This window comes from Saccoglossus kowalevskii, chromosome 15, assembly GCF_978046115.1.
Source record: "Saccoglossus kowalevskii chromosome 15, keSacKowa6.1, whole genome shotgun sequence".
NCBI lineage: Eukaryota > Metazoa > Hemichordata > Enteropneusta > Harrimaniidae > Saccoglossus > Saccoglossus kowalevskii.
The window spans coordinates 23,389,134-23,417,095 of NC_140655.1; the positions used below are offsets into that span (position 1 = coordinate 23,389,134).

General features: G+C 35.4%; 1 protein-coding gene across 1 annotated transcript in view; it reads left to right on the forward strand.

The window, feature by feature from the left end:
* The window catches only part of LOC102803210 (endothelin-converting enzyme 1-like), a 33,183-nt gene extending 6,943 nt beyond the window's left edge, over positions 1–26,240 (forward strand). Inside the window, exons 2-17 of the mRNA XM_006812531.3 lie at positions 9,354–9,413; positions 10,842–10,958; positions 15,600–15,686; positions 16,311–16,432; positions 16,643–16,865; positions 18,290–18,388; positions 18,779–18,856; positions 19,719–19,822; positions 20,399–20,457; positions 20,630–20,681; positions 22,321–22,388; positions 22,561–22,685; positions 22,930–22,995; positions 24,371–24,466; positions 24,748–24,824; positions 24,923–26,240. Coding sequence (XP_006812594.3) covers positions 9,354–9,413; positions 10,842–10,958; positions 15,600–15,686; positions 16,311–16,432; positions 16,643–16,865; positions 18,290–18,388; positions 18,779–18,856; positions 19,719–19,822; positions 20,399–20,457; positions 20,630–20,681; positions 22,321–22,388; positions 22,561–22,685; positions 22,930–22,995; positions 24,371–24,466; positions 24,748–24,824; positions 24,923–25,037 — 1,548 coding nt within the window. The 3' untranslated portion in view covers positions 25,038–26,240. The remainder of the gene's footprint in view (positions 1–9,353; positions 9,414–10,841; positions 10,959–15,599; positions 15,687–16,310; positions 16,433–16,642; positions 16,866–18,289; positions 18,389–18,778; positions 18,857–19,718; positions 19,823–20,398; positions 20,458–20,629; positions 20,682–22,320; positions 22,389–22,560; positions 22,686–22,929; positions 22,996–24,370; positions 24,467–24,747; positions 24,825–24,922) is intronic.
* The last annotated feature ends 1,722 nt before the right edge of the window (positions 26,241–27,962 follow it).

Here is a 27,962-nt window from a genome sequence, read left to right on the forward strand (position 1 = left end):
GTCCATGTGAAATTCGTGAATGTGGTGTCATAATTGTGGGCGAGCTCCGAACGATTCAATTACAAAGATTAAGTGCAGACCGCGTACATGCCGTAAACCCCCAATACACTGCAACCATTTGTTTAACACACAACCTTATTTTCAACAATCGTTATAATAAAAAATATTATTAAAATATGAATTTGTTTTAGCGTAATCATTATTACGCATTGTTTACCTGCCCAAGCCTAATTATATGCAGTGTTGTTTTTCCATGCAACGTCATATCCGTAACATCAATGTAACTTCCGTAACGCGAATGTCACATCGACATATTCTTCGAATATAATAAGTAAGAACAGCGAGAATAAACTTACCATACGGTTAATTACACGTCCTCCATGAACACATACAAACACATGTTAACACCGGGGGATACTCTCTGAAACTGGATATACTCGCTGATTAGAAAGCGATGCGCAGTTATTAGTAGGTTGAACAGGAAAAATACATTCCAAATGCAGGCGATGTGTATTCAGTTACTCGACTCATGTAATACTAAACGTTGATCTTGAAACGCCCTTATGCACAGTTGTCTTAAATAATATCGGACCCATATGCCAAGACGAAACAAATTAGAGTAATAAGAAATATGATATTCTCCAGCATCTCTATGTATCTAAACGTAACATGTGCGATTTATACTAAAAAGCGGATTATTCAATGTTTTGTAGTTATTCATAACGTACGTAACCGCATTATTATTAAAATATATATATTTTTTATTTTAAGTTCATCTATTTTACTCAAATGTACTTGGTAATTGTAACTCTTCAGTAACACCTGTAAGTGACCTTCGAATGTAATGATTGTCATTAAACGTTAGTCGCATCCATATAAGCCATACACAACCATCTTATCACGCTGTTAGAGAATGAGTACAAGGTTAAACAACAGGTCATCATAAGTAATAATATTACTAATAATAATGCATGATAATGTACCCCACGAGAAACAATGACCGCTAATTTTCGGTTAGGCTATTTTTCTGTCTGAATCCTGCGTATACTTCTGAATTTACGACATATACAACTTTCAAACGATAAATAAGACAACTTTTACTTTTTTTCTGGAAATAGAATTCCGATCAATATTAACAGCTGTATTTACATTGCACGAGGGACATAGTGCATCCATTCAGAACACTTTAAAAGTTTATGGTAACATTCCAATGCGAAACAGACATGTCACATGTAGATATGCAATAATAGCAAGCCTTGGGAATTTTATTGGGAGTCAGTATATTTGTATCCCAGCGATAACGTCAGTGTATGGTTGCGCAACATTATCTCTGTTGTATGTATAATGTAGAGAATTTGTATGTAGAAGAACTACAGCGTAGACTTTTCCATTTCTGACCAAGTACTTATTTTAATATAAACACACACGAAAATGCTTTCAGCGTTTGACCGAACTGATTTTTTAACCTGTTTCTCGGGAAAAACACTCTTAAAATTACACATTAAAATTATATTGTAATTGAATATTTGATTTGATATTGTAATAATCGATTGAGAAACATAAGGGTATTGAATCTTGTTGTTTTAAAAATTAATATGAATTCTACCAATGTGTTTGTCACTGGTGATATGCATGTGCGTGCCCACCCAGAGAGCAATTGTAACTGGATAGGTCTACTGACCATTGATTCCCGGCATTATATGTATCTGGTCGGCTGTGACACAGAGACTTGACTTTCGCATGAACATCTAGTCACTGTTGGCCCGCATTCATTATACACAACTTGAGCCGCTCTTCTTGTGATGGTTTATGTTGTGTAGTGGAGCGCGCCTGATCATAGTGTGGATGCAATTTGCTGTGATCAGTAATTCCAATTTCGTAACTTCGGTATGTTTTTTTCGTAATCGTATATACTAGCTTACCATATTGGATAGAATTAATTTCCAAAGATTTCTGCATTTTTCTCTGCGTACATTATGGAATGTTTGATCTGGTGAAAAGAACTATATTGGTGCTAGAAAACCAACATATTGTGTTACTGTTGCAAATACACCACTACTCTCGCAAAACATTTGGCTTTTCAGCAATTTTGGAAAGAAAAGCAAAAGAAAAACATATTTAAAACAATGCACATTTTCAGAATGCATTAGACATATCCATATACAACTGCGTACTGGTGACATTTACCAAACCTTCACTGACTAACAAATGTTAGTAAAACCACACAGGACTGAAGATAAGGAAAGACACCGTGCCTCGAGGCAAATAAGGTGGAAATAAGTCTAAAATGAATTTACCTCATCATTCAAGTCACATAGACAAAGTTGTTATCTTATGGCAACAATATAAAATATTCCGAGTAAAGCAAATATGTAATCGCGTTATCTGATGGAACCTGGACAAAGTCGTTCTCTTATGGCACCTAGATATGAAAAGACGCAGACAAATCCGTTATAAAATGGCTTCTAGACAAGGTCGTAATCGTGTGGAACCCTGACAAGGTCGCGATCTTACCGCATTAAATGAAAAGGAACCTAGAAGCCTTTGTTTTATGAAAACTAGAGATGATTGGTTCAATGGCAACTAGAGAATGCTTTTGTTGTATGGCTTCTAGAGGGGGAATCGGCATCCAGACATTGACAGTTTTAAAAAAAATGGGATATTTTGCAATAACATGTAATAATGTAAGATCAGTGATGCATGTTTTAATCTTGTGCTAGATAATTCAAACAGGAAAATTATTTAAAATTACTATATTTATCATTATATCATCATGTAGGGAAAGGCTTTATCCGTTGCCACACAGAAAAACATTGTTAATTTTATGGCACCAATACAAAGTCGTCAAATTATAGGAAATATAAATATTGTTATGTGATGCAATAAAATCACTATGACAATGTCGTCATGTGTGGCACCTTGACAAGGTCGCGACCCCCACGTCTAACCAAGGACAAGAAAATTTAGCTTTTTCCGGAGGTCTTTGTTTTATGGCATCTAGAGGAAGCCATTGTTTTATGGCATTTAGAGAAAGCCATTGTTCTTTGGCACCTAGAGAAAGCCATGTATTGGTAACATTCACTTCGTGGACTTCACTCAATTCATGGGAAATATTGTTAATGGGTGCATGGACAAGGTTTGGTATTTTGGCAACTAGACAAACATACTAGATAGAGATCAGACTGCTATTACAGGAACAGATAGCTCCAGCTAACAGTGATATCATCAGTATATGTGATGGATAAGTCGCCACATTCCATTATTATGGACCAATAAGAAATATTAACGATGTGCTGAATGTGGACTCCTTTAAATTCAAATACGGAATAAACAAATGTATTATGTAAACAGTTTATTTCACAGTACCCCACTCATAAGTTTGCCAATATTAATGCAATAATTTTGGGCTTGAAATGCCATTTATTGTGTTTATAAATATTTGTTATTATAGTGTATTTTTACATTGACCTATAACCCCTTGAACCATCGTCACCGAAGATGGTTAGATGCATCAAATATTTTAAAATACATATAACATGACCATGGTCACATTTATGATACATGAAATTGAGACATTTTCCACGCATTTTCGACATAGTGCAAATTCGCCTATATTTTTGTATATTTGTTTTGCTAATTTAGATCAACTGTATGTATTTTCCCACTGGATACTGGTTTTATCATCATTTCAGCTTAACACGCGCGCGTTCCCAAATGTAACGTGTCTATAAATGAGATGGACATTCCCGCTAACAACGCGCGCGTGTTTTTATTGAAAGATCACAGGAAAGACGTTGTATTTGACGTCAAATACTAAAAAGCCTTGGACACCTTGTTCAGAACAAATGAAACTAATTTCAGCAAGAGTTGTCAGATGAACCGATCAGAAAATTGAACACGTTAATTTGCACTGTTTATCTAACACCGCATCCCCGGTTTCAAGTTATTGCCCCGCGGCGCTTATCTTGTCCTGAACATAATGCCCTCGGGCAGCACTGCTGTATTAAATCACACTATCACTACAATTAATACATATCACATGTCATTTTATAATCACTCGCATCGTTTAATTGAAGTTCTTTCGTCTTCAGAGCTTAAGTTGCGTTTCAGTCGCAATCAAACGTGGTGATAGATGGATAGACATAACTTAATTACACTAAATGCATATTCGACTGTAGCACACGCTCTTATATTATTATCAATTATTATCATTAAGTATACAATTGATTGGATAGTCAAATTCTGTGCGTACAACCCAGAACGTACGGATCACCGGCGATATGGGTGAAGCTAAAGAATCGTTCACAAATATTCAATACATTTTAACCTCGCACATATACCAAGGCATTCTTGAAGTATTTACACGATAAGTAAACAATCAAACTGTTATTAGGAGTTATTTATAAATTTTATGTGTTTTTTCACGTAATAATAATCTGTTGCAAAGCAAGTTCGTTTGAAAAATATATTAGACTAATGCTATCTTTCATAAAAAAAAACATATGTGACTTTTTAAAGCAATATTTTTGCAACGGCAGAAATCATTTGAGTAGAAGCATCTAAGGAAAATCATTGCATTTTTTTTACAGAAAAACTCATTGAACATTTTCGATGCATATCTACAATCAAACACTTTATTAATTATATATTTTATAGATCTATAGATTAAGGATATTTTTGATTTATTATTGAAGTGTGTTTAATTAGCCATTCTTTGGCAGTCATTTAACACGTAACTAAGACAATGTGTACATGATTTGAAATGACACAGCACAACACTTACAGTTTCAAAATTGTTAACCTAATATGACAGACCATATTCTCAATGATACTCGAATAGAATACACACGTTTGCACGTCAACATGATGTAGTACATCGCTGATGACATTCTCACAGCTGTTTCACGCACTAATTCATTGTGTCTTGGATAGTTATGTTTAAATTCGTTCTCGAATTAGAAGCTACGACAGATTGAAATCTTGATTTCATTAATCATCTAATAATTGAGACGTTTTTCTTTTCTCTTTCTCTGAAACATTCAAACACAGACACTATAATGCCGAGATTTATTACAATAGTTTATCATTTAACGGAACAACTGTTAATGCGTGAGTGCAGGTTATTTAGAAGGACAATCATTGCAATGCTTTGTATTTCATCACTGTATGCAAGTTCGCCATGGAACAATCCGCTGAGTAAACAAGGTCACAAAATACGAGTCCATCTGCACTGCACTGCTATACGTACATATTCGGTCAAAGAATGATTTAAGCAAACGTAATTCATTATAATCGTACAAACAACAAACGCTTATCCAAAGAACATATTTGTTTTACTTAACATTTTCGTTATAAATATTTGCAAAGTGACTACTTATGAAATACTGTAGTAGATGTTGACAACTATGTAATTCATCAAAGCTGTCACGAAGATTAGTATCACCATTATTCCTATCCATGAACAAATCTAATTGCAATATACAAAATGAAAAACATGTACGATTAGTTTCTGATCGACTTTTGTGATATTATTGACTGAATATCTTGATATATTCTAGCCTCTATTTTCCTCTCTATCTAGGGCACTTTAAAAAAGGTTGCTCAATTCATTTGGTTATCAGCCATAATACAGCTACCCTGGATGAAAGTTGTTTGTATGTCACTTGTCCTTGTGTTTGAGTATTCAAGTGAACACTCGTGTCCTTGTTTTTACATTATTCCATGCAGTGAGACGATTAAACTAGTTTTGGAGGCTCTTCACGAAATCACGTCGCATAAGTCATTTGCGCGTAGCTATAGTTTTGCAATTAGGCACATCACCCCTGGGCGTGGTATTGTCGCCATGCCAACTCAACGAATATTGTCATCGTACAAGAAAGTATTGTCCAAACAGCGCAATAATTTAAGAAATAATAAGTGTTGTACATACGATATATTCAATCGATATTAAATCATCCAATATTTCTGATTGTCACTATTTTCCCAGATTTTTTCGTATCTTCACACTGTATAAATGTTTGTACAAGAATGCCCAGACCTGTGACATTTGAAATTCAGCGAAGCGGAGGTTAAATAGCATTACCATTGTTAGAAAACACGCAAGACTCGGTGATCGGTAATCCTTAATGCCTCACTTGAGGAGTTAACAGGCCATGTACAAGCAGTTTCCCTATGTGTATTCAATATTCAACTATATAGAATGCCTCGTTATCCGGCTCATCGGTTTTCATTTTTAGACGTGTTTTCGTGGGGTCGACCCGTCCTTGACCCAAGCAGACGATGCACTGACATGCAAATGAAATATGTAATCGTATTCATAATACTTATCCGATCAATAAAATGATAAGTGCGGCCTACATTTACGCGTGATTTTCAGCTACATTAGACGTTGCTTTCAGCTACAACTCATGTACCCGGGCGCATTGCGTTATCTTAAATTAAAGCATCGCAATGCGAGTAGCATCATTGTTGTTGTGAACATGTGAATCGACTACAGTTTCAGTCACGTAACCTTTTGGAAAGACAATCGATATATTCAATCATTGAGTTCGAGATCGTAACATGTTTTGTAATCATGCGTTCCGTTATAGTAAATATTACAAGTATACATTGATGGCATAAGCATAACATAAACTGTGGCTAATATTACCCAGGCTTAGAACAGCCCCAATAATTATATGGACAAATATTTCTTGTGTGTATTTCGACTATTATATTATTCGAATATATAATTCCAAATAGTTGCTCACCGAAGAATCTCTCCCTCCCCATGCGGGATTACCAGTAGTGACATCGTACTCGTACTTGCATCCAAAGAGTTGTCGTTGAATATATAAGGACACTTTTGAAGCCCACCACACATTGCTACGATGAATCTCGCCGACAATCTACATTAAACACTGTGACTTTCTGTTTTTGACATTGTGATTTTTGTTAGTGGGGGGGGGGGGAAATACATTTATAATATTTTATAATGAAATGTATACAACATGCACACCAATATTAATTTTCATATATACCAATAACACGTGTATATTGAAGACGCACATAATTTGTTATATTCTCGATATTTTGCGCATTTCGTTTGTCTTGACTTTTTACTCAAAATCAGCTGAATACAATTTAAAAAAATATGAAGCGTGTTCAGCAACTCGTGTGAAAACAATGACATTATTAAATATAACTTTACTCGGTAAAAATAATGTACTTTTCTCCAAAAAGAAAACCAAGACATTTGATCGTAGTGTTATACATTTTCCGTTGTGGTCAGCCTTTACGGGTGTATAAATATGACCATCAGTAATTTGCATTAGATTGTTATTTCCACCAGTGCACATCGCGAAGCATGACGTTTTGTTCGAGATCACTCATTTGAAATGCTTTTCTTTGATTTCTTGATTGGTGTGCTACTTGTGGCACAAGTATATATAAAGGTTCTGCTACAATAACTGTGATGCAAAAATATAGTAGTATAATGCAATTATCATATACTTGATAACGAAAATAAATACATTGACATTTTGCTAGACTTGTTTGTGGTAAAGGCAAATGTAGACGTACTGTTAAGGCGAAATTAAAGACAGAGTTGCTTTGCCAGACTTACTCTTGTTTTTTAATATTATATTGTTGTGTTTAATTGTAGTTTTTTTTGACCGTTCAATTGCTAACTCTCGCACGTGTTAGTGATTAAATAAACATATATCTACAATAAGAGAATGCAAACATTTATGAATTAGTCGATGTCTTTCTTATTTGTCTAGAAATCCACTGTCTTGATTAATATGTCATCTGCCTAAACCTTGTCAATTAAATTGCTGAAAGGGTCACGATCAATTGAACGCAGCTGGTGAATACCTCACACATATCGTTGAATCCACGACACAAAAACATATGTAATCATATTTATTACTTTGATCTGAACCAGTTTGACGTTATCCTAAATCATAGTTATAAAGTCACACACGGACTGTAGGAAATGAACGAGCTGATATGAGTTGAAATAGATCCGGGCGTGTACAACCAAATATGTATGTGCGGTGGTCGTGAAAGATACAGTCGTATTGTACATTTCGTCAACGCCTATTTTTTTTATTCCGATTACATTTCATAAAATTAGTTTAATCTAAGAATGTTGCTAACACCATCTTACCGACTACTATAGGTAGAAAACAGAGAAAAAACATAACATATAAATGTTGTGACCCTAAAACACAATTATTGATAGTAATAACAAGCGTACACTCGTACAATTGCCAGTAACATGAAAATAACACAAGGTGCACTCACATGTGCTTTTCAATTAATAGCACTTTCTACGATGATCAATATTTACATTCGTAACCCGCGGCAACTGGACAAGTTATCGAATTTCAAATCTGTATGACGCTGTGTTGACGCGATCGTATAAAAACGTCGAATAGTTTAAACTATCACGGAAGACGGAGTTGCTATTTCAAGAGTCGACAAAGTTTTTATAATAGCCATTAACCAATCGCACTTACGATAATACAATAAACAAATAAATGGCCAAATAAGTTAATTACCAATGCAGTTAATTAAGTTCATTGAACTGTATAGTATAAAAGGTACCAGCCTGCAGACTATGGATCATGTCGATAACCATGAAAAAAGACATGTTTGCTGAACAATCTCAGATTACCATACACTCATATTTCTACGTATAAATCACAATGAATAATTGTTACGCACTATATATATTTGTCGTTGCCTACATTCGAAGTTCTGTGAAAACTATTGTTCAGCTTGTTTTTTTATTAATACTCAGTAAAATAACCCAGTACATTTTCCCTTCTTTTGCGAAGTTCCAATTAATAAAAATAAGGAGACCTTTCTATTGTATTCATCACTTTATTAAACCAAGACTGAATTGATGTCTTTCTTTTTTCTGCTTGTTACCTGGTAACACGCGTATGCTACACATGTGTTAGTATTCATGTCAATCCCTGTAACTCCGCGAAGCAATCACTGATAAGTTGCGTAAGAGTCAAAGGTCTTCCTTTGGTGGAGATTAACATGTTGATACACTAGACCCACTCAGGTATAATGACGCCACGTTAACAAATGTGAGCATGCGCGTAACAGATACAAACATATGTCCTCATATATACGAAGACTTTTTTAAAACCAAAGCAAATAAAAACAAACTACCATTCCATTACCATTTTTTGGTGTATAATTCAATCACAAACATATTTTTTTTGGAAACCTAAAAAGCCAAATCCAACGCCGCAATGGATAATGTTGGTGGGCAATGCTATGTATATGTCTTACTTTAGTTAGATTTTATAGTTTAGTGACTTTTTTACACTTTTTTTTTCATATCTTGTTTTCAGATTGATCAAGGCGGTCTTGGTTTAATGGACAAGAGTTATTACCTTGGAAACCATACCACGGTGGGTATACATATTATATTGTGTATAGATAAAGCATACTTAGGTTATTACTTCGCCCACTATTTCGTCTCGTCGGCATGCTGGGTTTAGATATGTGCATTGTAAAATGCATGATTTCCATTAGCATTCAAACGCCGGGGAATACATCCCAAAGTACTAGATAAATCAATCGAGTTCATATGGGTGTTGGCGAAAATAAAATAAACTAGTTATTATACGCGTGTTAACTTATTGACACCGAAGTGCATATGGATTTGTAAACAAGATGGAATGAAGTACCCTCGTTTTGAAATATATGTGAAAGTTTAACGGGCCCAACACTAATACAAGTAACTTGACTCCACTATGTTATGGTATTAAAGTGGTGTCTTCCATCGTATTAAAAAAGCATTTGACACGGGGATCGGCTATCAGTATGTTAACTATGGGCTATCAACCAGATTACCAAAATAAACAATACTAAATTACATTAATCCAGATAGTTGACATTCATTGCCTATTTGGAGAGTAGGAACTATGTCTGAATGCTAACTCTGAGAGCCAGTTGTCAATTGAACCGTAAGTCGTTATGTACGTGTAAAATACAACGATTGCACACAAACTAGTAATATGCAATATTAGGATGAAAAAAATAGGTGTTCAAAAATGTAGGGGTGTATTCCTGTAACAATTAGCGAAAACAGTGTTGACGGAAACTGTGATTTAAGTGATAATGTACTGATTATAGTGATTTCAATTTGATCACTTCTATATTGTTTTTCTTTTCTTTTTTGAGTATGTGTGTGTGGAGAGGGGTTAGAATGTTTGACTTACTTTTGAAAATATATGTCAACACTTTTGAAAGCAATGTCAACTCACGTTTAAGGAAGGGCATTTTGCGATCATCGGCATTCGATGTTGACAATGAAAATAAAGCACAGCTGCTCCAATTGCCACTGTATATATCATATCTTCGTGGGGGTGTATATGTACTGATCGAGATGTGTTGTTTCAAGAACTGTGAGTAATGTCAGTGATACAAATATACGAGTGTGGTGCTATCGGGTTCATTGCGTGCAGATGACATTGATATTTGTATGTTTAGTTATCAGCCAGCTGCATGTCGTTGATAGCATGTCGTATTCCTGATTTGTCGTGCATGTTAAGAGAAATATCAGTGCGGTAAGTGGATATTCTGGCTTATGACCAAAAGTGGGAATGAGACTTCAGACCCCCAACAAATTCAACCGTAGCACTTATTGATACCGTTCTACCATTTTCTGGAATCACACGTTTTTTCAATCACGGCAGTAGTCGTACAGGCATATCCAATTACCTGAATATAATCGACCCTTCACTCATTACACAATTCGAAAATATACGAATGAATGATGTCGTTTTTTTTACCGAATGAAATAAATATTTATTTTCGTTTGTCTATGACTGCAGGTTATTAACGCATACCGTGAATTTATGGCAACTATTGCTGGGCTCCTAGGGGCGGATCAGCGGAAGGTCGAACAGTTTGTGGAAGACGTCATGAAATTTGAAACAGCCTTAGCTGAGGTATGACTTACTAAGGAAATATTCGTTGTATCAATTATTTATTTATTTTTGACTACAACTGAAATAAACAACAAACATTATAAAGTATGGATACACCCATCGATTGAGTCGAACCTTCTTTGCACAGAAAGCTTGTGTATTTTCTGTTTCCATGGTACCTATAATCCCGACTCTAAAATCAACGTAATTCTAGTTCAATGTGTTGAGCGGCTTGCTGGTACAACGCCATCCGTGGTACACGATCAACCGCTCATGGACGAACTTTGTCATAATTGTATTCACGTACATTAATCACTTTATAAAATATCACCACTTAACCAATTGTATATGTGAATATGCCCCTCATTAAATCAGCCAAACAATTCTTGTTAAAATTGCGTTAATTTTGGCAACATTCTGGCCAGGGTAAATATAAAGTTCATAAGCCGCCGACAAATTTTTCACTTTTAATTTTCACTAAAGACTTTGTTCCAGATTGTTTACTTGCGCACAAAGCGACGATAATAATGCGCATGCCTACAGTTAAGGATGTAGGAGACATTTGCAGAGCAAAACGAAGTATGCTAAAGTAGATAGGTATCTTAGTCTTAAAATGTCTTTACCGATTGCTTTTGCTGATTGTTGCTTTTCTGTAATATAATTACGACTGTGATCAATTACAGATGCTCTCACTGTCCCATTTTTAAAATAAGTAAACAAAAATGCAACTTTATTTGTTTAAAATGCCATTCCCTATTGATGGCAAAAAAACATAGATTTTGTTGACATATATGCGCCAATTTCAAGAGCGACTACTACAACTCGATTTGCGGCAACTGCAACTAACTCACAGCGTCCATTACACACGTCTAGAAACTCACAGCGTCCATTACACAAGTCTACAATCTCACAACGTCATTTACACACGTCTACAATCTTACAACGTCCATTACACACGTCTACAAACTCACAGCGTCCATTACACAAGTCTACAATCTCAAAACGTCCATTACACACGTCCACAATCTCACAACGTCCATTACACACGTCTACAAACTCACATAGTCCATTACACAAGTCTACAATCTCACAGCGTCCATTAAACAAGTCTACAACCTCACAACGTTCATTACACGTATACAATCTCACAACGTCCATCACACACGTCTACAATCTCATAGCCTCCATTACACACGTCTACAATCTCACAACGTTCATTCCACATGTCTACAAAATCACAGCGTTCATTACACACGTCTACAAACTCACAGCGTCCATTACACACGTCTACAAACTCACAGCGTCCATTACACACGTCTACAAACTCACAGCGTCCATTACACACGTCTACAAACTCACAGCGACCATTACACACGTCTACAATCTCACGATGTCCATTACACACGTCTACAATCTCACAACGTTCATTACACACTTCTACAATCTCACAACGTTCATTACACACGTCTACAATCTTACAACGACAATTACACACGTCAACAAACTCACAACGTCAATTACACACATCCACAAACCCGGAACGTCAATTACACACGTCTACACACTCACAACGTTCATTACACGTCTACAATGTCACAACGTCAATTACACACGTCTACAAACTCACAACGTCCATTACACACGTCTACAAACTCACAACGTCCATTACACAAGTCTACAATCTCACAGCGTCCATTAAACAAGTCTACAACCTCACAACGTTCATTACACACGTATACAATCTCACAACGTCCATTACACACGTCTACAATCTCGCAGCCTCGATTACACACGTCTACAATCTCACAACGTTCATTCCACATGTCTACAAAATCACAGCGTCCATTACACATGTCTACAAACTCACAACGTCCATTACACACGTCTACATACTCACAGCGACTATTACATACGTCTACAAAATCACAATGTCCATTTCACTCGTCTACAAACTCACAGCGTCCATTACACACGTCTACAAACTCACAGCGTCTACAACACACGTCTACAATCTCACAGCGTCCATTACACACGTCTATAATCTCACGACGTCCATTACACACGTATACAATCTCACAACGTCCATTACACACGTCTACAATCTCATAGCCTCGATTACACACGTCTACAATCTCACAACGTTCATTCCACATGTCTACAAAATCACAGCGTCCATTACACACGTCTACAAACTCACAACGTCCATTACACACGTATATAAACTCACAGCGACTATTACACACGTCTACAAACTCACAACGTACATTACAAACGTCTACAAACTCACAGCGCCCATTACACACGTCTACAAACTCACAGCGTCTACAACACACGTCTACAAACTCACAGCGTCCATTACACACGTCTATAATCTCACGACGTCCATTACACACGTCTACAATCTCACAACGTTCATTACACATGTCTACAAAATCACAGCGTCCATTACACACGTCTACAAACTCACAACGTCCATTACACACGTATATAAACTCACAGCGACTATTACACACGTCTACAAACTCACAACGTCCATTACACACGTCTACAAAATCACAGCGCCCATTACACACGTCTACAAACTCACAGCGTCTACAACACACGTCTACAAACTCACAGCGTCCATTACACACGTCTATAATCTCACGACGTCCATTACACACGTCTACAATCTCACAACGTTCATTACACACGTTTACAATCTCACAACATCCATTACGCACGTCTACAAACCCTCAACGTCCATTACACACGTTTACCATCTCACAGCATCCATTACACATGTCTACAATCTCACAGCGTTCATTGTACACGTCTACAAACCCACAACGTCCATTAAACACGTCTACAAACTCACAACGTTCATTACACGTCTACAATCTCACAATGTCCATTACACACGTCAACAATCTCACAAAGTCAACTACACACGTCTACAATCTCATAGCGTTCATTACACACGCCTACAATCTCACACCGTACATTACAAACGAGTACAATCTCACGCCGTCAATTACATACGCCTACAAACTCACAGCGTCCAATACAGGCGTCTACAATCTCTGAACGTCCATTACACACTTCTTCAATTTCACAACGTCCATTACACACGTCTACAATCTCACAGCGTCCATTACACACTTCTACAATCTCACAACGTCCATTACACACGTCTACAATCTCACAGCCTCCATTACATACGTCTACAATCTCACAGCGTCAATTACACACGTCTACAATCTCTCAACGTCTATTACACACTTCTACAATCTCACAACGTCCATTGTACACGTCTGCAATCTCACAGCGTTCATGGCACACGTCTACAATCTCAAAACGTTCATTACACACGTCTACAATCTCACAACGTCCATTACACACGTCTACAATCTCACAACGTCCATTACACACGCCTACAATCTTTCAACGTACATTACACACGTATAGAATCTCACAGCGTCCATTACACACGTCTACAATCTCACAACGCCCATTACACACGTCTACAATCTCACAGCGTCAATTACACACGTCTGCAACCCCACAGCGTCCATTACACACGTCTACAAACTCACAACATTCATTACACACGTCTGCAAACTCACAACATTCATTACACACGTCTACAATCTCACAGCGTCCATTACCCACGTCTACAAACTAATATCGTTCAGTGCACACGTTTACAGACTCGCAACGTACATCACAGACACACTTACATACCCATATCACACATTACCACGCGCATACAGACTCGTGTCGTAAATTAAGTCTAGCAGCGTACAGTACAAGCGTATACAGACTAAATTTTAAAATCTGTTTTAATTTTTTTTTCATAGATCGCACCGCTAATATTGTCAGATTTAGATCATGTTGCGCACAGCACTTGTTGTGGACCATTTAACCTGATATTGTACGCCGCAATTGGGCCATCGCGACGGTGAAAATACGATCACATATTTTTCATATAATAAGGATGTTGCCTGTACAACAAATTTAATTGTGTCAATGTTTGTGTGTAACTGTATTTCTACTGCGAAAGGCAAATGTTGTCGCGTGCATTCGGCCTAATTTGCAGAGAATAACAATTGAGAAAACGTATTCAAAAAATATAAGTGTTCTACAATAGTCCAAATAAAAGCCTTAATTCATAAAAAAATATGATTTTCTAATAATACGTTATAAGTATCTGATACACACGTGCGAGTTTCACACATAGTAACCGAGCAGTTTGATATGTGACAGCTGACTGAAAATAACAATATTTTTTTATGTTTTGACCCACGTGCGAAAACTAGCTCGGTGACAATATATTCTATATGGGTTTTGTGAACTATAGGAAAAAATAAAACCACACTATAAACAAAAACGTAATCTGATTATCTCTGTTTATGGTAGCCAACTACATTGTGACTATTATCTACCAAGCGTGCGGTCAACTTTATCTATATAAATCAACAACATCACAAGAGAGTTGAAGGTGAAACATAGAACAATGTCAATATCCTTTCACGATGAAAACTCGATGTTTACAAAAAAAGGCATTGGAACCTTTTGAGAAACTGGTTTCCCCATACATTAACCAAATATGTGTAATCGGGTATACATAAAGTGTACGCATTAGTAATGAATTCGTTACGAGACTAATGTGCTTATTTGTAGATCACTATTCCCGAAGATCAAATGCTGGATGCGAGATCCTTGTACAACAAATTCACACTGGATCAACTTAATCAGCTGGCGCCAGCGGTGAGTGTTTTACATTCTATCGAGGCACCCACCAACGAGTACGGCATACATTGCATTCACATAGACTCGAACCGTCAAATGATTGCGAATGATTTCCAGCGAGTTTTCTAAATTAGGCTAGATTGTACACCCATTACTCATAGGTTTGGGAAACATTTTATGATGGTCCCTAAAGGTCAGTTAAATGTTTGAGGAACAAGATCATTTCAGTACTCTGAAAAATGAGGATACGATATCTACTTTTAACATGTCACAACTCTTTTATCTAAAATAGAATCATTTGAGCAAATTTCTTGTTTACAGCTTGTTCTGAGAGTGATGTTTTACATATTTGCAAAATGGAAATGCAACTTTGATAACGTCATCAAGCAGAATCTAAATTACTGTTGTTTGTATGATAATTATTTGAAAAAAATAATAACATTTAAACGAGTTTCAGAGAACTATATCAATCGTGAGTAGTAATGTTGATTTCCGAAAATTCAAAAAAAAATATGTTTCGCATCACCAACATTTCCGTTTTGCCTATATGCAGATGTGCATGATCAGTGTATATATGACGTCATCAATATACACAAATACATGTTTTTTGTGATTTAATCCTACTCTCCACGACATGTTCAGATTAACTGGCTTGACTTCTACAAGGGTTTATTTCCGAACATGACGTCATCAACGGAAGTGATTGTCAGCTCGCCTACTTACCTGCGGAACATGTCACGCATCATCCAGTCTACTCATCCACGGTAAGGTTTCCCATAATCCTCTTCCACGTTTGTCAGTTTGCGATTTATGGCGGCCATTTTGAAAACAAAACAGCGTTAAATAGACGACGTATTGTATATACGTCCCAGTGAGTGACAGCATGATCCGTTCAATCTGGAGCTTACTGATATGATACAGAACGTTAATAATGGATACAACGAAAACTGTATTCGTTTTTACCTCGTTCATAGAGTACTCAACAACTACTTGATATGGCATGTGACGCAGCAGAACGTTCCAGGGTTGTCTCTTCATTTTCGATATGCCGCTGAAAAGATGAGTAACATTGTGGAGAATACACGCACGACCAAAGAGGCATGGAGAGAGTGTGTTGGGGTAGTGGATGGCAAATTTGGCATGGAACTCGGAGCGGTGTTTGTAAAAAGGAAATTTCCAGCCGAGAGCAAGAAAAGGGTAGGAATGAATCGAATAATTGTCTTTATGTTTTCAAATTGCGTGTCTAATATAATTTGAAGGTTTATTTCAGATTTCGAATTGTTAACTCAAATAATGTTTATAATATCATTGTCTTTGACAGAAAACCCAAGTTCATATATCCTTAATGATATCAACTGGGATCACAAATTTACAATATTCAATTTGGAACATATGCTAGACAATGGGTTAGACGAAAAGAGGTAGACACTAATTTGAATGTTCTTTTAATGGCAAAATATGGCCATAAATTCCCAGTTTTGGAATATTTAGTGCAGCTTTTGACTATGTAGGCATTGATAAAAAACAATTGGGAAGGTAGTTCAGTATCTCTGGAATAAGCCTAGCTTGGCTTAATATATATTTGAAAGATAAATGTCAGGGTGTTTCAGTTAGAGGGCGTCTTTTCTCTATATGCTTACTAGGACTCAGTGTTTGAACCGATGCTTTTCTTAGTTCGTATATGTCCCCACTGGCCAGTAATAAGATACGTCACGGGTTGTCTTACCACATGTATACTGTTGAAACACAATTTTATAAATAAGTCGTTCCAATAAAAAAACTCCGTAGAAAGTCACTTGGATGATAAGCTCAATGGTTGCATTTGTGATTTGAAAACAAGCTGGGTGCAGGAAAAATAAGCTTCAATTAAATTACAAAAAAATGATCGACAGGCAATGTCATATTGATTAACCCACAGTCAGTTCTGTTAATGTGAACAAGAGCCAGTTTACTTTCAGTGATACTATACGTAATTCATGATGTTGTCTATGCTCATCTATTAAAACTATCGAACTTATGTAGCGATCAGTTCTCGACTCAATTACTGCAACAGAATGAGTTCATTGTATGGCAGTTCGAGTTCTTCAAATTGATACAAGACTAATTTTGAGGAGAAAAAGATACGATCACTTCTCACTTGACATAATTAACCTCGACTGGTTGCCTATCAAATAAGAAGTGTATTAAGAATGCTGTTATTTAGGCACTATGCGGCCAATCACCAGATTACATTGCTGCAATGTTGAAACCTTGTGTTTCTGTTATCGCTAGCATTAGGTCCTCACTATGTGTTTGCTTGAGGTACCAAAATAGTAACATCTGGCGTTAAGGTGTTTGTCATTTGTGCACAACATTTGGCGAATGCCCTTCCAATTGCCATAAAATCAGTACACTGAATGTCAAAGAAATATGGAAAACATATTTGTTCATAAAGTTTTAACCTATGATTATTTCGGAATGTTAAAATATTTTTATTATAATTGTTTGCTGTCATACGGACTTGATTTCTTTTGCGGTATTGTAGTGTCCTGTCATCTTTTTTTCAGTCATTTGCATTGTGTTCTTAGATTTGTATATCTGCATATCGATTGTTATGATGATATTTCTACTTTTCATCAAAGGTAGAAGACATGATAGAAGACATTAAATTATCATTTCACCATATATTTGATACATTGGAGTGGATGGATGAATTGACAAAAGACAAAGCCAGAGAAAAGGTATAACACATTTAGTATCACTACACTGCACTCTTATGTATTTTGAGAAGAAGATCAAACAGAAGCACACTCCATAACATCAGATCAATAACAATTCTAACTACCAATCAAACTCGTCGCCGAAATGAAGTACACGGAACAGCTAGCAATTGCGGTTCCCATGTGTTCTCGGCATGTAATCGTCAAAATAGTATCGATCTGATATTTGTTTCATTCTCGTCTCCTGTGATCTTTGTCGTCATTCTACTGACTTCCTTTCCTTGGATCCTTCAGATCAGGGAACATGGTAATGGACGCTTATGCATTAACATATCAAACAACCGAAATTACACAAACGGGGAGAGCATTCATGATAGCATCTTTGTAATTATATAACTTCATTTGTTTCAGTTGAATGCGACATTTGATATGATCGGCTATCCTGACTATATCCTTGATACGGAGTATATGGATAAATATTACGAAAAGGTAAAATAAGCTGGTGTGAACATTTGTTGATGTAGTTTGCATAAATTAATAAATTAACACTTCAATGTTTATGTGCTTTATGAGCATACATGATCATGCAGTTCGTTGAATTGTAAACCCCATCGAATTTCATAGACGAAATACTGTGATTGAGAATGTCAGTGATGCGATGGGTGACTAACTCAGATTTTCTCCGACGTGTAAAGTGACGCAATACGACGCCTACGACGCATGTAAAGCACAGTGATTCTTCGTTTACGGAATTATAAGGCGTGCTGTGTGGCGTCTTTGACTCGACGTTGACGACTCCGACGCGCTACGTGCCGACCATACGGAGCTGCGTGAAAACTATGGTGCTCTGTATGACGACTCTGGCGTGCTCCGTACAATATCTTGAAATATTGATATTCGTTCAGTACGTCCTCCGTGTATAACCTTTGCGTCACGACAAATAAGTCACTGAGAATTACCAAGTATTTCACAGTTATATCAAAGAGATGAATTGGCAATCAAACGTCTTCAACTATCATCTCGAACGACATATCCATAGTACTGTTCTATACTATACAAATTTACGGGGTGGATATGACAAATAAACACAATCTGTTATCTCCCACTAACTTCCCTTACTATGTACACCTAATTACAACTAATTTATATGCAATTACTTAATTATCTTTATTGGCCATACGGGCCTAATTCCCAAAGCAATGATTGTTCCAAGGCCATCTACAATGACATTAATATGTGAAATAGCAAATACTGATTACTGGTAGGCGTAATTCTCCAGATTTTCCAGGAAAGCTCTAATCATTGTGAATACATTATGAATAAAACAGGCAATGATAATTGTATATTTCAGATGACGATAGTGAAGGACGATTTCTTTCAAAATATACAAAGTTCGTTGAACTTCGAGTATGAGAATGCCAAAAAGAAACTGAATTCTCCAGTTGAGAAGTACAAGTAAAGTGCATTTTATTTGTCTTTATACATTTAGATGTATAAATATGTTATTTGTTTATCGTCATTTCTAGATAGATCTAAGCAGAGCGTCGCCGTAGTATACTGGTAGGTAGTGGTTGCGAGTATTATGTTGTATGTTTCCAAGATGGTGGTTGACAATGAATAATGTCACATACTGACCAACATATTAGCTGCATTTTGTTATAACTCAAATAATGTGGATTTTCTTCGTTATAAAGTTAATTACAGCAGCAGTGTAGCTTTTAACAATCTATTACTCGTGAGCAACGACTTGGCGTATCGTTCAGCGGTCGCGAGATTCCTGTCTGAATACGACGTCACATCCGGATATATTGTTCTGTATGTTCTTGGCTTTTGAACGTCTAGGAGATTAGTTCAAAGACTGGTCCAATAATAATACTTTAGACGTTATAACCGATTAACGAGATTAAATAAATACACTATTCCATGATATATGACACTTCCACTTCCCATTTCCTAATAATACAATATAAAAGTGAGTCTAATAGGGGTACCAACGATTTACCGAGTATCGATATTTTTTGTTTTTTTCAGCTGGGACATGACTCCTCCTGAGATCAACGCATATTATGGCAACAATAACAATGCTATCGGTACGTTTAAGTAATCAAATCAGGGGTCAATTCACATAATACATTCAGCGCACATAACATCACTTGCTATTAAAACAAATGCCCTATCTGAACGAAAGATGTTTCGAATTAGATGTCTTCTACTTATAATGGTACGGTTTTTAATTAACTACTTCTTATTTATTGGTTTTAGTTTTCCCAGCTGGGTTGTTACAGTGGCCATTTTATGATCCGACGTTCCCGAGGCAAGTAGTATGTATATTATCTTTGAACACCCACTAGTATTTGCTCTTGTAAATTTTGTTTAAATTTTATTGTTTCTTATGAAGTTAACATTAATATTATTGTGTACAAGCTAACATGATCGTTATGTTTTCAAGGAATGCATACAATTTGTAAATACGCGTTTGCAGTGGTTGTAACATACAATAACTGCAACTATTCGTGTTGGTATTTTACTGTTGAGTCGGCTGCAGAAGCAACTTTTATAGTACACGGTAAAATATAATGGAACCTTAACATGCATAATCAAAACAACACTATTGAAGAATTCGTTTTCCCCGCATAGTACCTTGAATACAAAATGACTAGGTAGCTTTCCAAAAATGAAAGTTCACATTATCACAACAGTGCAATGTGGGGAGGGAAGAATGTGCGTTATACGTATAAATAGTGTTTTATTTTGGCGACGAACAACTAGCATTTTAACGTTACAAAACCAACCATTTTCATAAAAAATAACAATATTTTCCATCAGAGTGATATTGACATGACTTCCCCACCATGAAAATGTAAGTCAATTATTTAATAGGTGAAAATGCAAGTACATTGAACGGCAATGTGTGTGGCATTTTTTGGTTATCAATTTAATTTACAATTACAAAATGATTTGGCTCTAGAAAGGATATGAAAATAAGATTTACATCCACATGGCTTAGAAATGATATACAATAATGATTCATAAGCACGTGCTTAGATATAATTTCCGAATTTCAAACACACGTTATCTCACGCTGTAGCTGTCCGCACTTCTCGCCGAGCATTAGTGGCACACAGAGTATCTCACAAGTTGTACTCTTTATGTTAGCGACACCAAATCGTTCTATGGTTTTTTAACGTATTTCATGAAAGCAGGAAATATATTTATAGGCCGTTTTAAAATTTAAACTTGAAGCTCTACAATCATTTGCCATCTTACAATTATTGAAAATAAAATAAAAAATGTGTGCATGATAATCTATGAGATCAGTTTTATACTTTAGTTCACCAGTTCAACAGCGTTCGCATTTTTAATTATGCAAATTATTGTGCATACATTTTCGCAACAAATAATTATGTCATCTAACAACCACTTTGAAATACAAATTATTTATGCAAATTTGGAAATTATTGAGTACTGCTCTAAAGATTATCGTATTACCATATTCCAAATATTATTACATAAATAGAAAATATACCTGTATAATTATATAATGAGATTAGTATTATCACGGATTTCAATCCCAACAAATGGTCATATTACAGAAATTGACTATTATGTAAATTAACTAATTAGTATGCACAGATTTGAAGTAAAAACTAATGATATCCGCCACTAATCTCAAAGCATACATGTACCAAAATCCAATATCCAAGAATAAAATCTAAAATAATTACTCCGCCTATTTGCGCGTTACTGTCGCTATGCACTGTTTCAAAGAAAAAACAAACAAATGCAAAACAAAACATAAATGTTATAGAATAGTAAACTGTAGACTACTTTTTGACGCAACAAGGTAATGAGTGATCAAATGCGATATAATTGACACCAATATGATGATGAACATGCGATCATTAACACATGTCGCATTGTTAACCAGTGAACTAATATGTTTGTTCTTCTAGGTACGTCAATTTTGCAGGAGTTGGCACAGTCATTGGACACGAACTAACACATGCATTTGACAACTGGGGTAAGATTATAATCTAAATTCAGACTTTCCAGTTGTACTCACATTAATGCGCTTATATAACGGCGTAATCCGTATTCACCATAATACACAACAAACTAAGATACTCAAAGTAATATATATATATATATAACGTCCTAACTTTGATACTTATTACAATACACTTTGTCAAAAGGTGCACAGTTCGACAAAGACGGTAACATTAATAACTGGTGGACTGATGAATCGTGGGATAAGTTCGAGAGAAGATCTCAATGTCTCGTTGACCTCTATTCACAGTATGTAATGGAGGGTACTCGGGTAATTCTACTTCTTTATTTGTTTCATGTAGTGTGTATGTCATCTCAAGTATTGTTTTGAAACAAACTTTGTAATTCGACAGTTAATAATTTAATCAAATGCGCCGCCACTTTGTTGATGCCTAGGGCACGAAATTATATAGGCATACCATATTATATATGTTAGTTCATTCGGTTGATTTTGTAAACACGTTACAATCACGTGATCCGAAAGGAAATTGTATGTGAATGTTTTTATTTTTTAGGTGAATGGTTTGCTGACAATGGGTGAAAACATGGCGGACATAGGAGGATTAACGCAGTCATATTTTGTAAGCCTGTCTCATAACAAGCCTTTCCTAAATCTAATTAGAATATCATCAGCGCAGTTATAATTGCATGTTTCACGCATGCGTTGTAAGAAATAGACAAATACAGGTCGAGCAAGATTAGAAGGTTGGAATTGAGAAGATTGAAGTTTTTTTTTTTGCAAAAGAGAACAATCCATACATTTTTGTGTTATAACGCTATATCCTAACGAATGCGTTCAATCAAATACAAAAGCAGACAAACAACGTTGGTGGCGCTCCGACAGCAGTGACCGATATTTTCAGCCTTGACTATTCTGCAATCACAATTACTCAAGCAATAATTTCATCAAAACGGGACGAATATGTATCCTAAGTTTTAGATGAGAGTGCTTGCCGGCGAGTTAAAAACTTTACTTCCTGGGCTCAATAATTGATATTTGGGGGAGGGGTGGGGGATAAAACAACGGCGCATACCACTCTCCCGGGACCTAAGCAGAGAGAAACAATGTTTTCAGAATATTTTATATTTGGTATTGTCACAAAATAAGCTTAATTAGACAATTAGAATTAGACAAGGTTTTGAAGTTCGTTTCTGTTCAAAACTGTTCAAAATACAATAGATTGAATCATACTACAAATGAAAAATAAATTTGATACAGAATTCAGAAACATTTATGAAGTTGTTGATATAGCAAACATTCTACGAGGGGCTTTCTATAAGTAATCCCCCTGACCCATTTCCTGTTGTTTGATCTAGATGAAATTGTGTCATGAAGTTGTTTTTGAATGGAAAGCGTTTCCCAGATGATGCAGCCTTGATTTCTGAAGTTACGACGTGGTTGGAAAACCAACCTGGGGTGTTCTACAAAACGGTGCCCAGAGCTGCATCAAACGATGGGAAAAATGCATAACTCTGGGTGGTTTCTATGTAGAGAAAGACTAATAACTGTGCCAAGTTTCATTAATCTCTTGCTATGGGAAATGGGTCAGGGGCATTACTTATTGAACGCTCCTCGTAGTTATTTGAGGAAATTAGATAATAACAGGTGCATTAAATACAGCAATAATAAAAGGTACCAACAAAAGGTAACCGAGAATCTAGGAAATATAATAATATTCATAATAATAAAGTTAAGTAGTTCGGACATTTGATCGCAAGAAATTAAAACAAATAACGTGAGAGGTCCAACTAAAAAAATCGTCGGAAAAATATGCGATAACAAAAACCTATAGCAAACACATTAAACTTGAAACACAAAACAAAACACGTGAGTGGGAAGTCTTATCTGCCCATTCCATTTCATGCGCTGATGGCTGCACACGGCGCGAACAAAATCGACGATTGATCTTTCTTGACAAAAAATACAATTTGTTATGTGAAACCTGTATTTGACAGGCTTACAAGCAAATGGAAAGCCGTGAAGGAACTGAGCTACCATTGGCAGGTCTGAATCTTACACAGGAGCAGACATTTTTCCTCGCTTACTCCCAGGTGTGTGACATTATATTTGCAATATTTTCCTCGCTTACTCAAAGGTTTGTTAGATAACCTTAACAACAGTTTTTCTAGTTAACTAACAGCTTTTGTAGGCTACATTAATACTTATGGTTCTTTTCACGCGGAAATTTTACTTTAAAGATATTGTTGTAAATGTGCATGGAGGGTTTGTCTTTATAAAAACAATCTTCTTCCGTTCGTTCACGAGTTGATGCACACTGATATGATTACGTTATAAACACTTTGATATGGCATTATTTTTATTTGTTTTGCAGACTTGGTGTATCGTCAGGCGGCCTCATTCTTTGAAAAACCACATTTTAACAGACGAACACGCACCCGAAAAACTCAGGTATACTTTTATATTGAATGACACTTCAACGAATAATTATTCATAAGTTAGAAGTTGGTGATAATAGTTATATTTTTTTAAAATTTGTATTTGCTCAGGGTTTTGGTGCCACTGATGCATATGACAGAATTTGCCGAAGCTTACCAATGTCCATTGGGTTCGCCAATGAACCCCGTCGATCGATGTGACGATGACAGGCGTTTGTGGTGGTAGTGAGTCTCTGCAAAAACTTTGATATCTAAGCAGTTACCGAGTTATAATCTGCGTGGGTCGTTGCCGCGGCAACGTGTCAACACATTACAGATACAACTTTCATATTCTTACATTATGGAAACTGCGTGTGCGTCTTAATGTTTTGATAGTTTACCATTTTATTTTTTTGGAAGGTAATAGGCATACAGTGTGAAACTTTTCAACTAGAGGTTGAGAACGTAAATGACCATAGAGATCTTCCTGAGAGAGAGAAAACAACGATACTTCTTTTCCCTCTTTGTTCCCGTCGTTGCATATGTCAGGTTGTGTATGTATGTGTGTGTGTGTATGTGGGGGAGGGGGGTGCAAACAAATCTCGCCACTCTCTCTCTAACATCGAGAACCTGACGGTTATTTGAGAATAATGTATCCCACCTTATGTTGTGGGGTTTTTTTTTGGAGGAGGTTGTCATGAAGATGTGTGAACTATTCCTCCCTTTCTTCGTGGGTGAGTTTTTATTTTTTTATTACTAAATTCACCTATTCAATTACAAATAAACACATCCGACATGTTTCCTATTAACATGCGGTAATTTTTAACAATTTTAACCACACAAAATACATACATCAATATTATTGTACGTACTAGTATCGTTGGGTGACAGATTTATAATATTGTGTTTGATAACTAGTAGCAAAATCACTTGATGTATTGTCTGTTTCAGTATATGATCATTTGTAAATTCACGTGCTATCTTGTTTTAATATATACACTATATATTGATTGGCACCATTTTAATATTACGAATTTTGGACTATGTTATCCCTTCTTATTGATTATTTTGATTCACGTATATATTTGTAAGTTATCAACATCTACTGTTATCAATATTTACCTTTGGTTTGTTTTAAAAGATAATTAGTGTTGATCTTTTACACAGAATACTTGTCCTACTTTTCCATTTTCATAACAGCATTAGTTGAAAACGCAACGAACCACATTTTATTAACTTTTCCACAAAGATCTGGCTTTATTGCCATACAAACCATTATATTTGTTTGTATGTCGTAACTGAATATAAACAAAAATTTATAAAATATATAATACAAATTACTTTTGTAATTACTTAGGTAATTACTGTATGTATGTGTGTGTGTGAATATTTTGTTTATACAGTTTCAATTCTTCTCTGTATTTTATAATTATATTATATCGTAACATTATCATGTTTTTATCTTTATATGCATATCATTGGATATGTTTTATGTATATACATGCGTGTATTGCAGTTATAAACATATGTATATCTCAACTAAAAACAACTAAAAACATGTATATCGCATGTAGAACATGCACATATCGCATGTATAAATATATGTATATCGCATGTATAAACATATGTATATCGCATGTATAAACATATGTATATCACATGCATAAACATATGTATATCGCATGTATAAACATATCTATATCGCATGTATAAACATATCTATATCGCATGTATATACAAATGTCTATCGCATGTATAAACATATGTATATCACATGCATAAACATATGTATACCGCATGTATAAACGTATGTATATCGCATGTATAAACATATGTATATCGCATTTATATACAAATGTATATCGCATGTATAAACATATGTATATCACATGCATAAACATGTGTATACCGCATGTATAAACATATGTATATCGCATGTATAAACATATCTATATCGCATGTATAAACATATCTATATCGCATGTATATACAAATGTATATCGCATGTATAAACATATGTAAATCGCACGTATAAACATATGTATATCGCATGTATATACAAATGTATATCGCATGTATAAACATATCTATATCGCATGTATATACAAATGTATATCGCATGTATAAACATATGTAAATCGCACGTATAAACATATGTATATCGCATTTATATACAAATGTATATCGCATGTATAAACATATGTATATCACATGCATAAACATGTGTATACCGCATGTATATACAAATGTATATCGCATGTATAAACATAGGTATATCGCATGTATAAACATATGTATATCGCATGTATAAACATATGTATATCGCATGTATAAACATATCTATATCGCATGTATAAACATATCTATATCGCATGTATAAACATAGGTATATCGCATGTATAAACATATGTATATCGTATGTATAAACATATCTATATCGCGTGTATAAACACATATATATAGCATGATCATGTATATGATTTGTATACTCATAATACATATTGAATGCATATCGTATTTTTTAGTATATCACATGTATTTTGAAAATATATAATCATATATGAATATCGCTTGTATATGTTTATCACTAACACTGTTTTTGTCACTTTTGTGCGTATGAATGTTACATCGAGGATATATAAGATAAAATTATGTAACTAATACGATGTGCAATGAAGATCACATTTGAAGTCCCGCGAGATGACAACGCAATTACAATTAGTTGATGGCTGTAACCTAGCTCATTTATACACCAGATACCCTTTCTTCCAGATCAGACAAACGTCCATGACGCTGTACTGTCAGTGGTCCATGTGATTCTCTCGTCTTTAACGCATAGCATATCGCTAACTGTCTCGTATATTCTCGGTCACACGTACGCTGCAAATATATGAAGATCGCATTTACGCAACATGTATTATTATAATGTTAACAATGTTGTGCAAGTATAGGGTTGAATCATCGTGACCGTATATACATATGAAAATATTATGTGTTATTGTCTATTACATTATTACATTTACCTCAGTCTATGTACGTTCGTAGCAGCGTGAATTAAACCCTTTATTTAACATTATTATATAGTAAGAACAATTATCAATTTATATTGTATTCTGTATATCTAATACATTGATTTCGTGTGATTTATTTTAAGTGTGCATGCTTCTTTAGA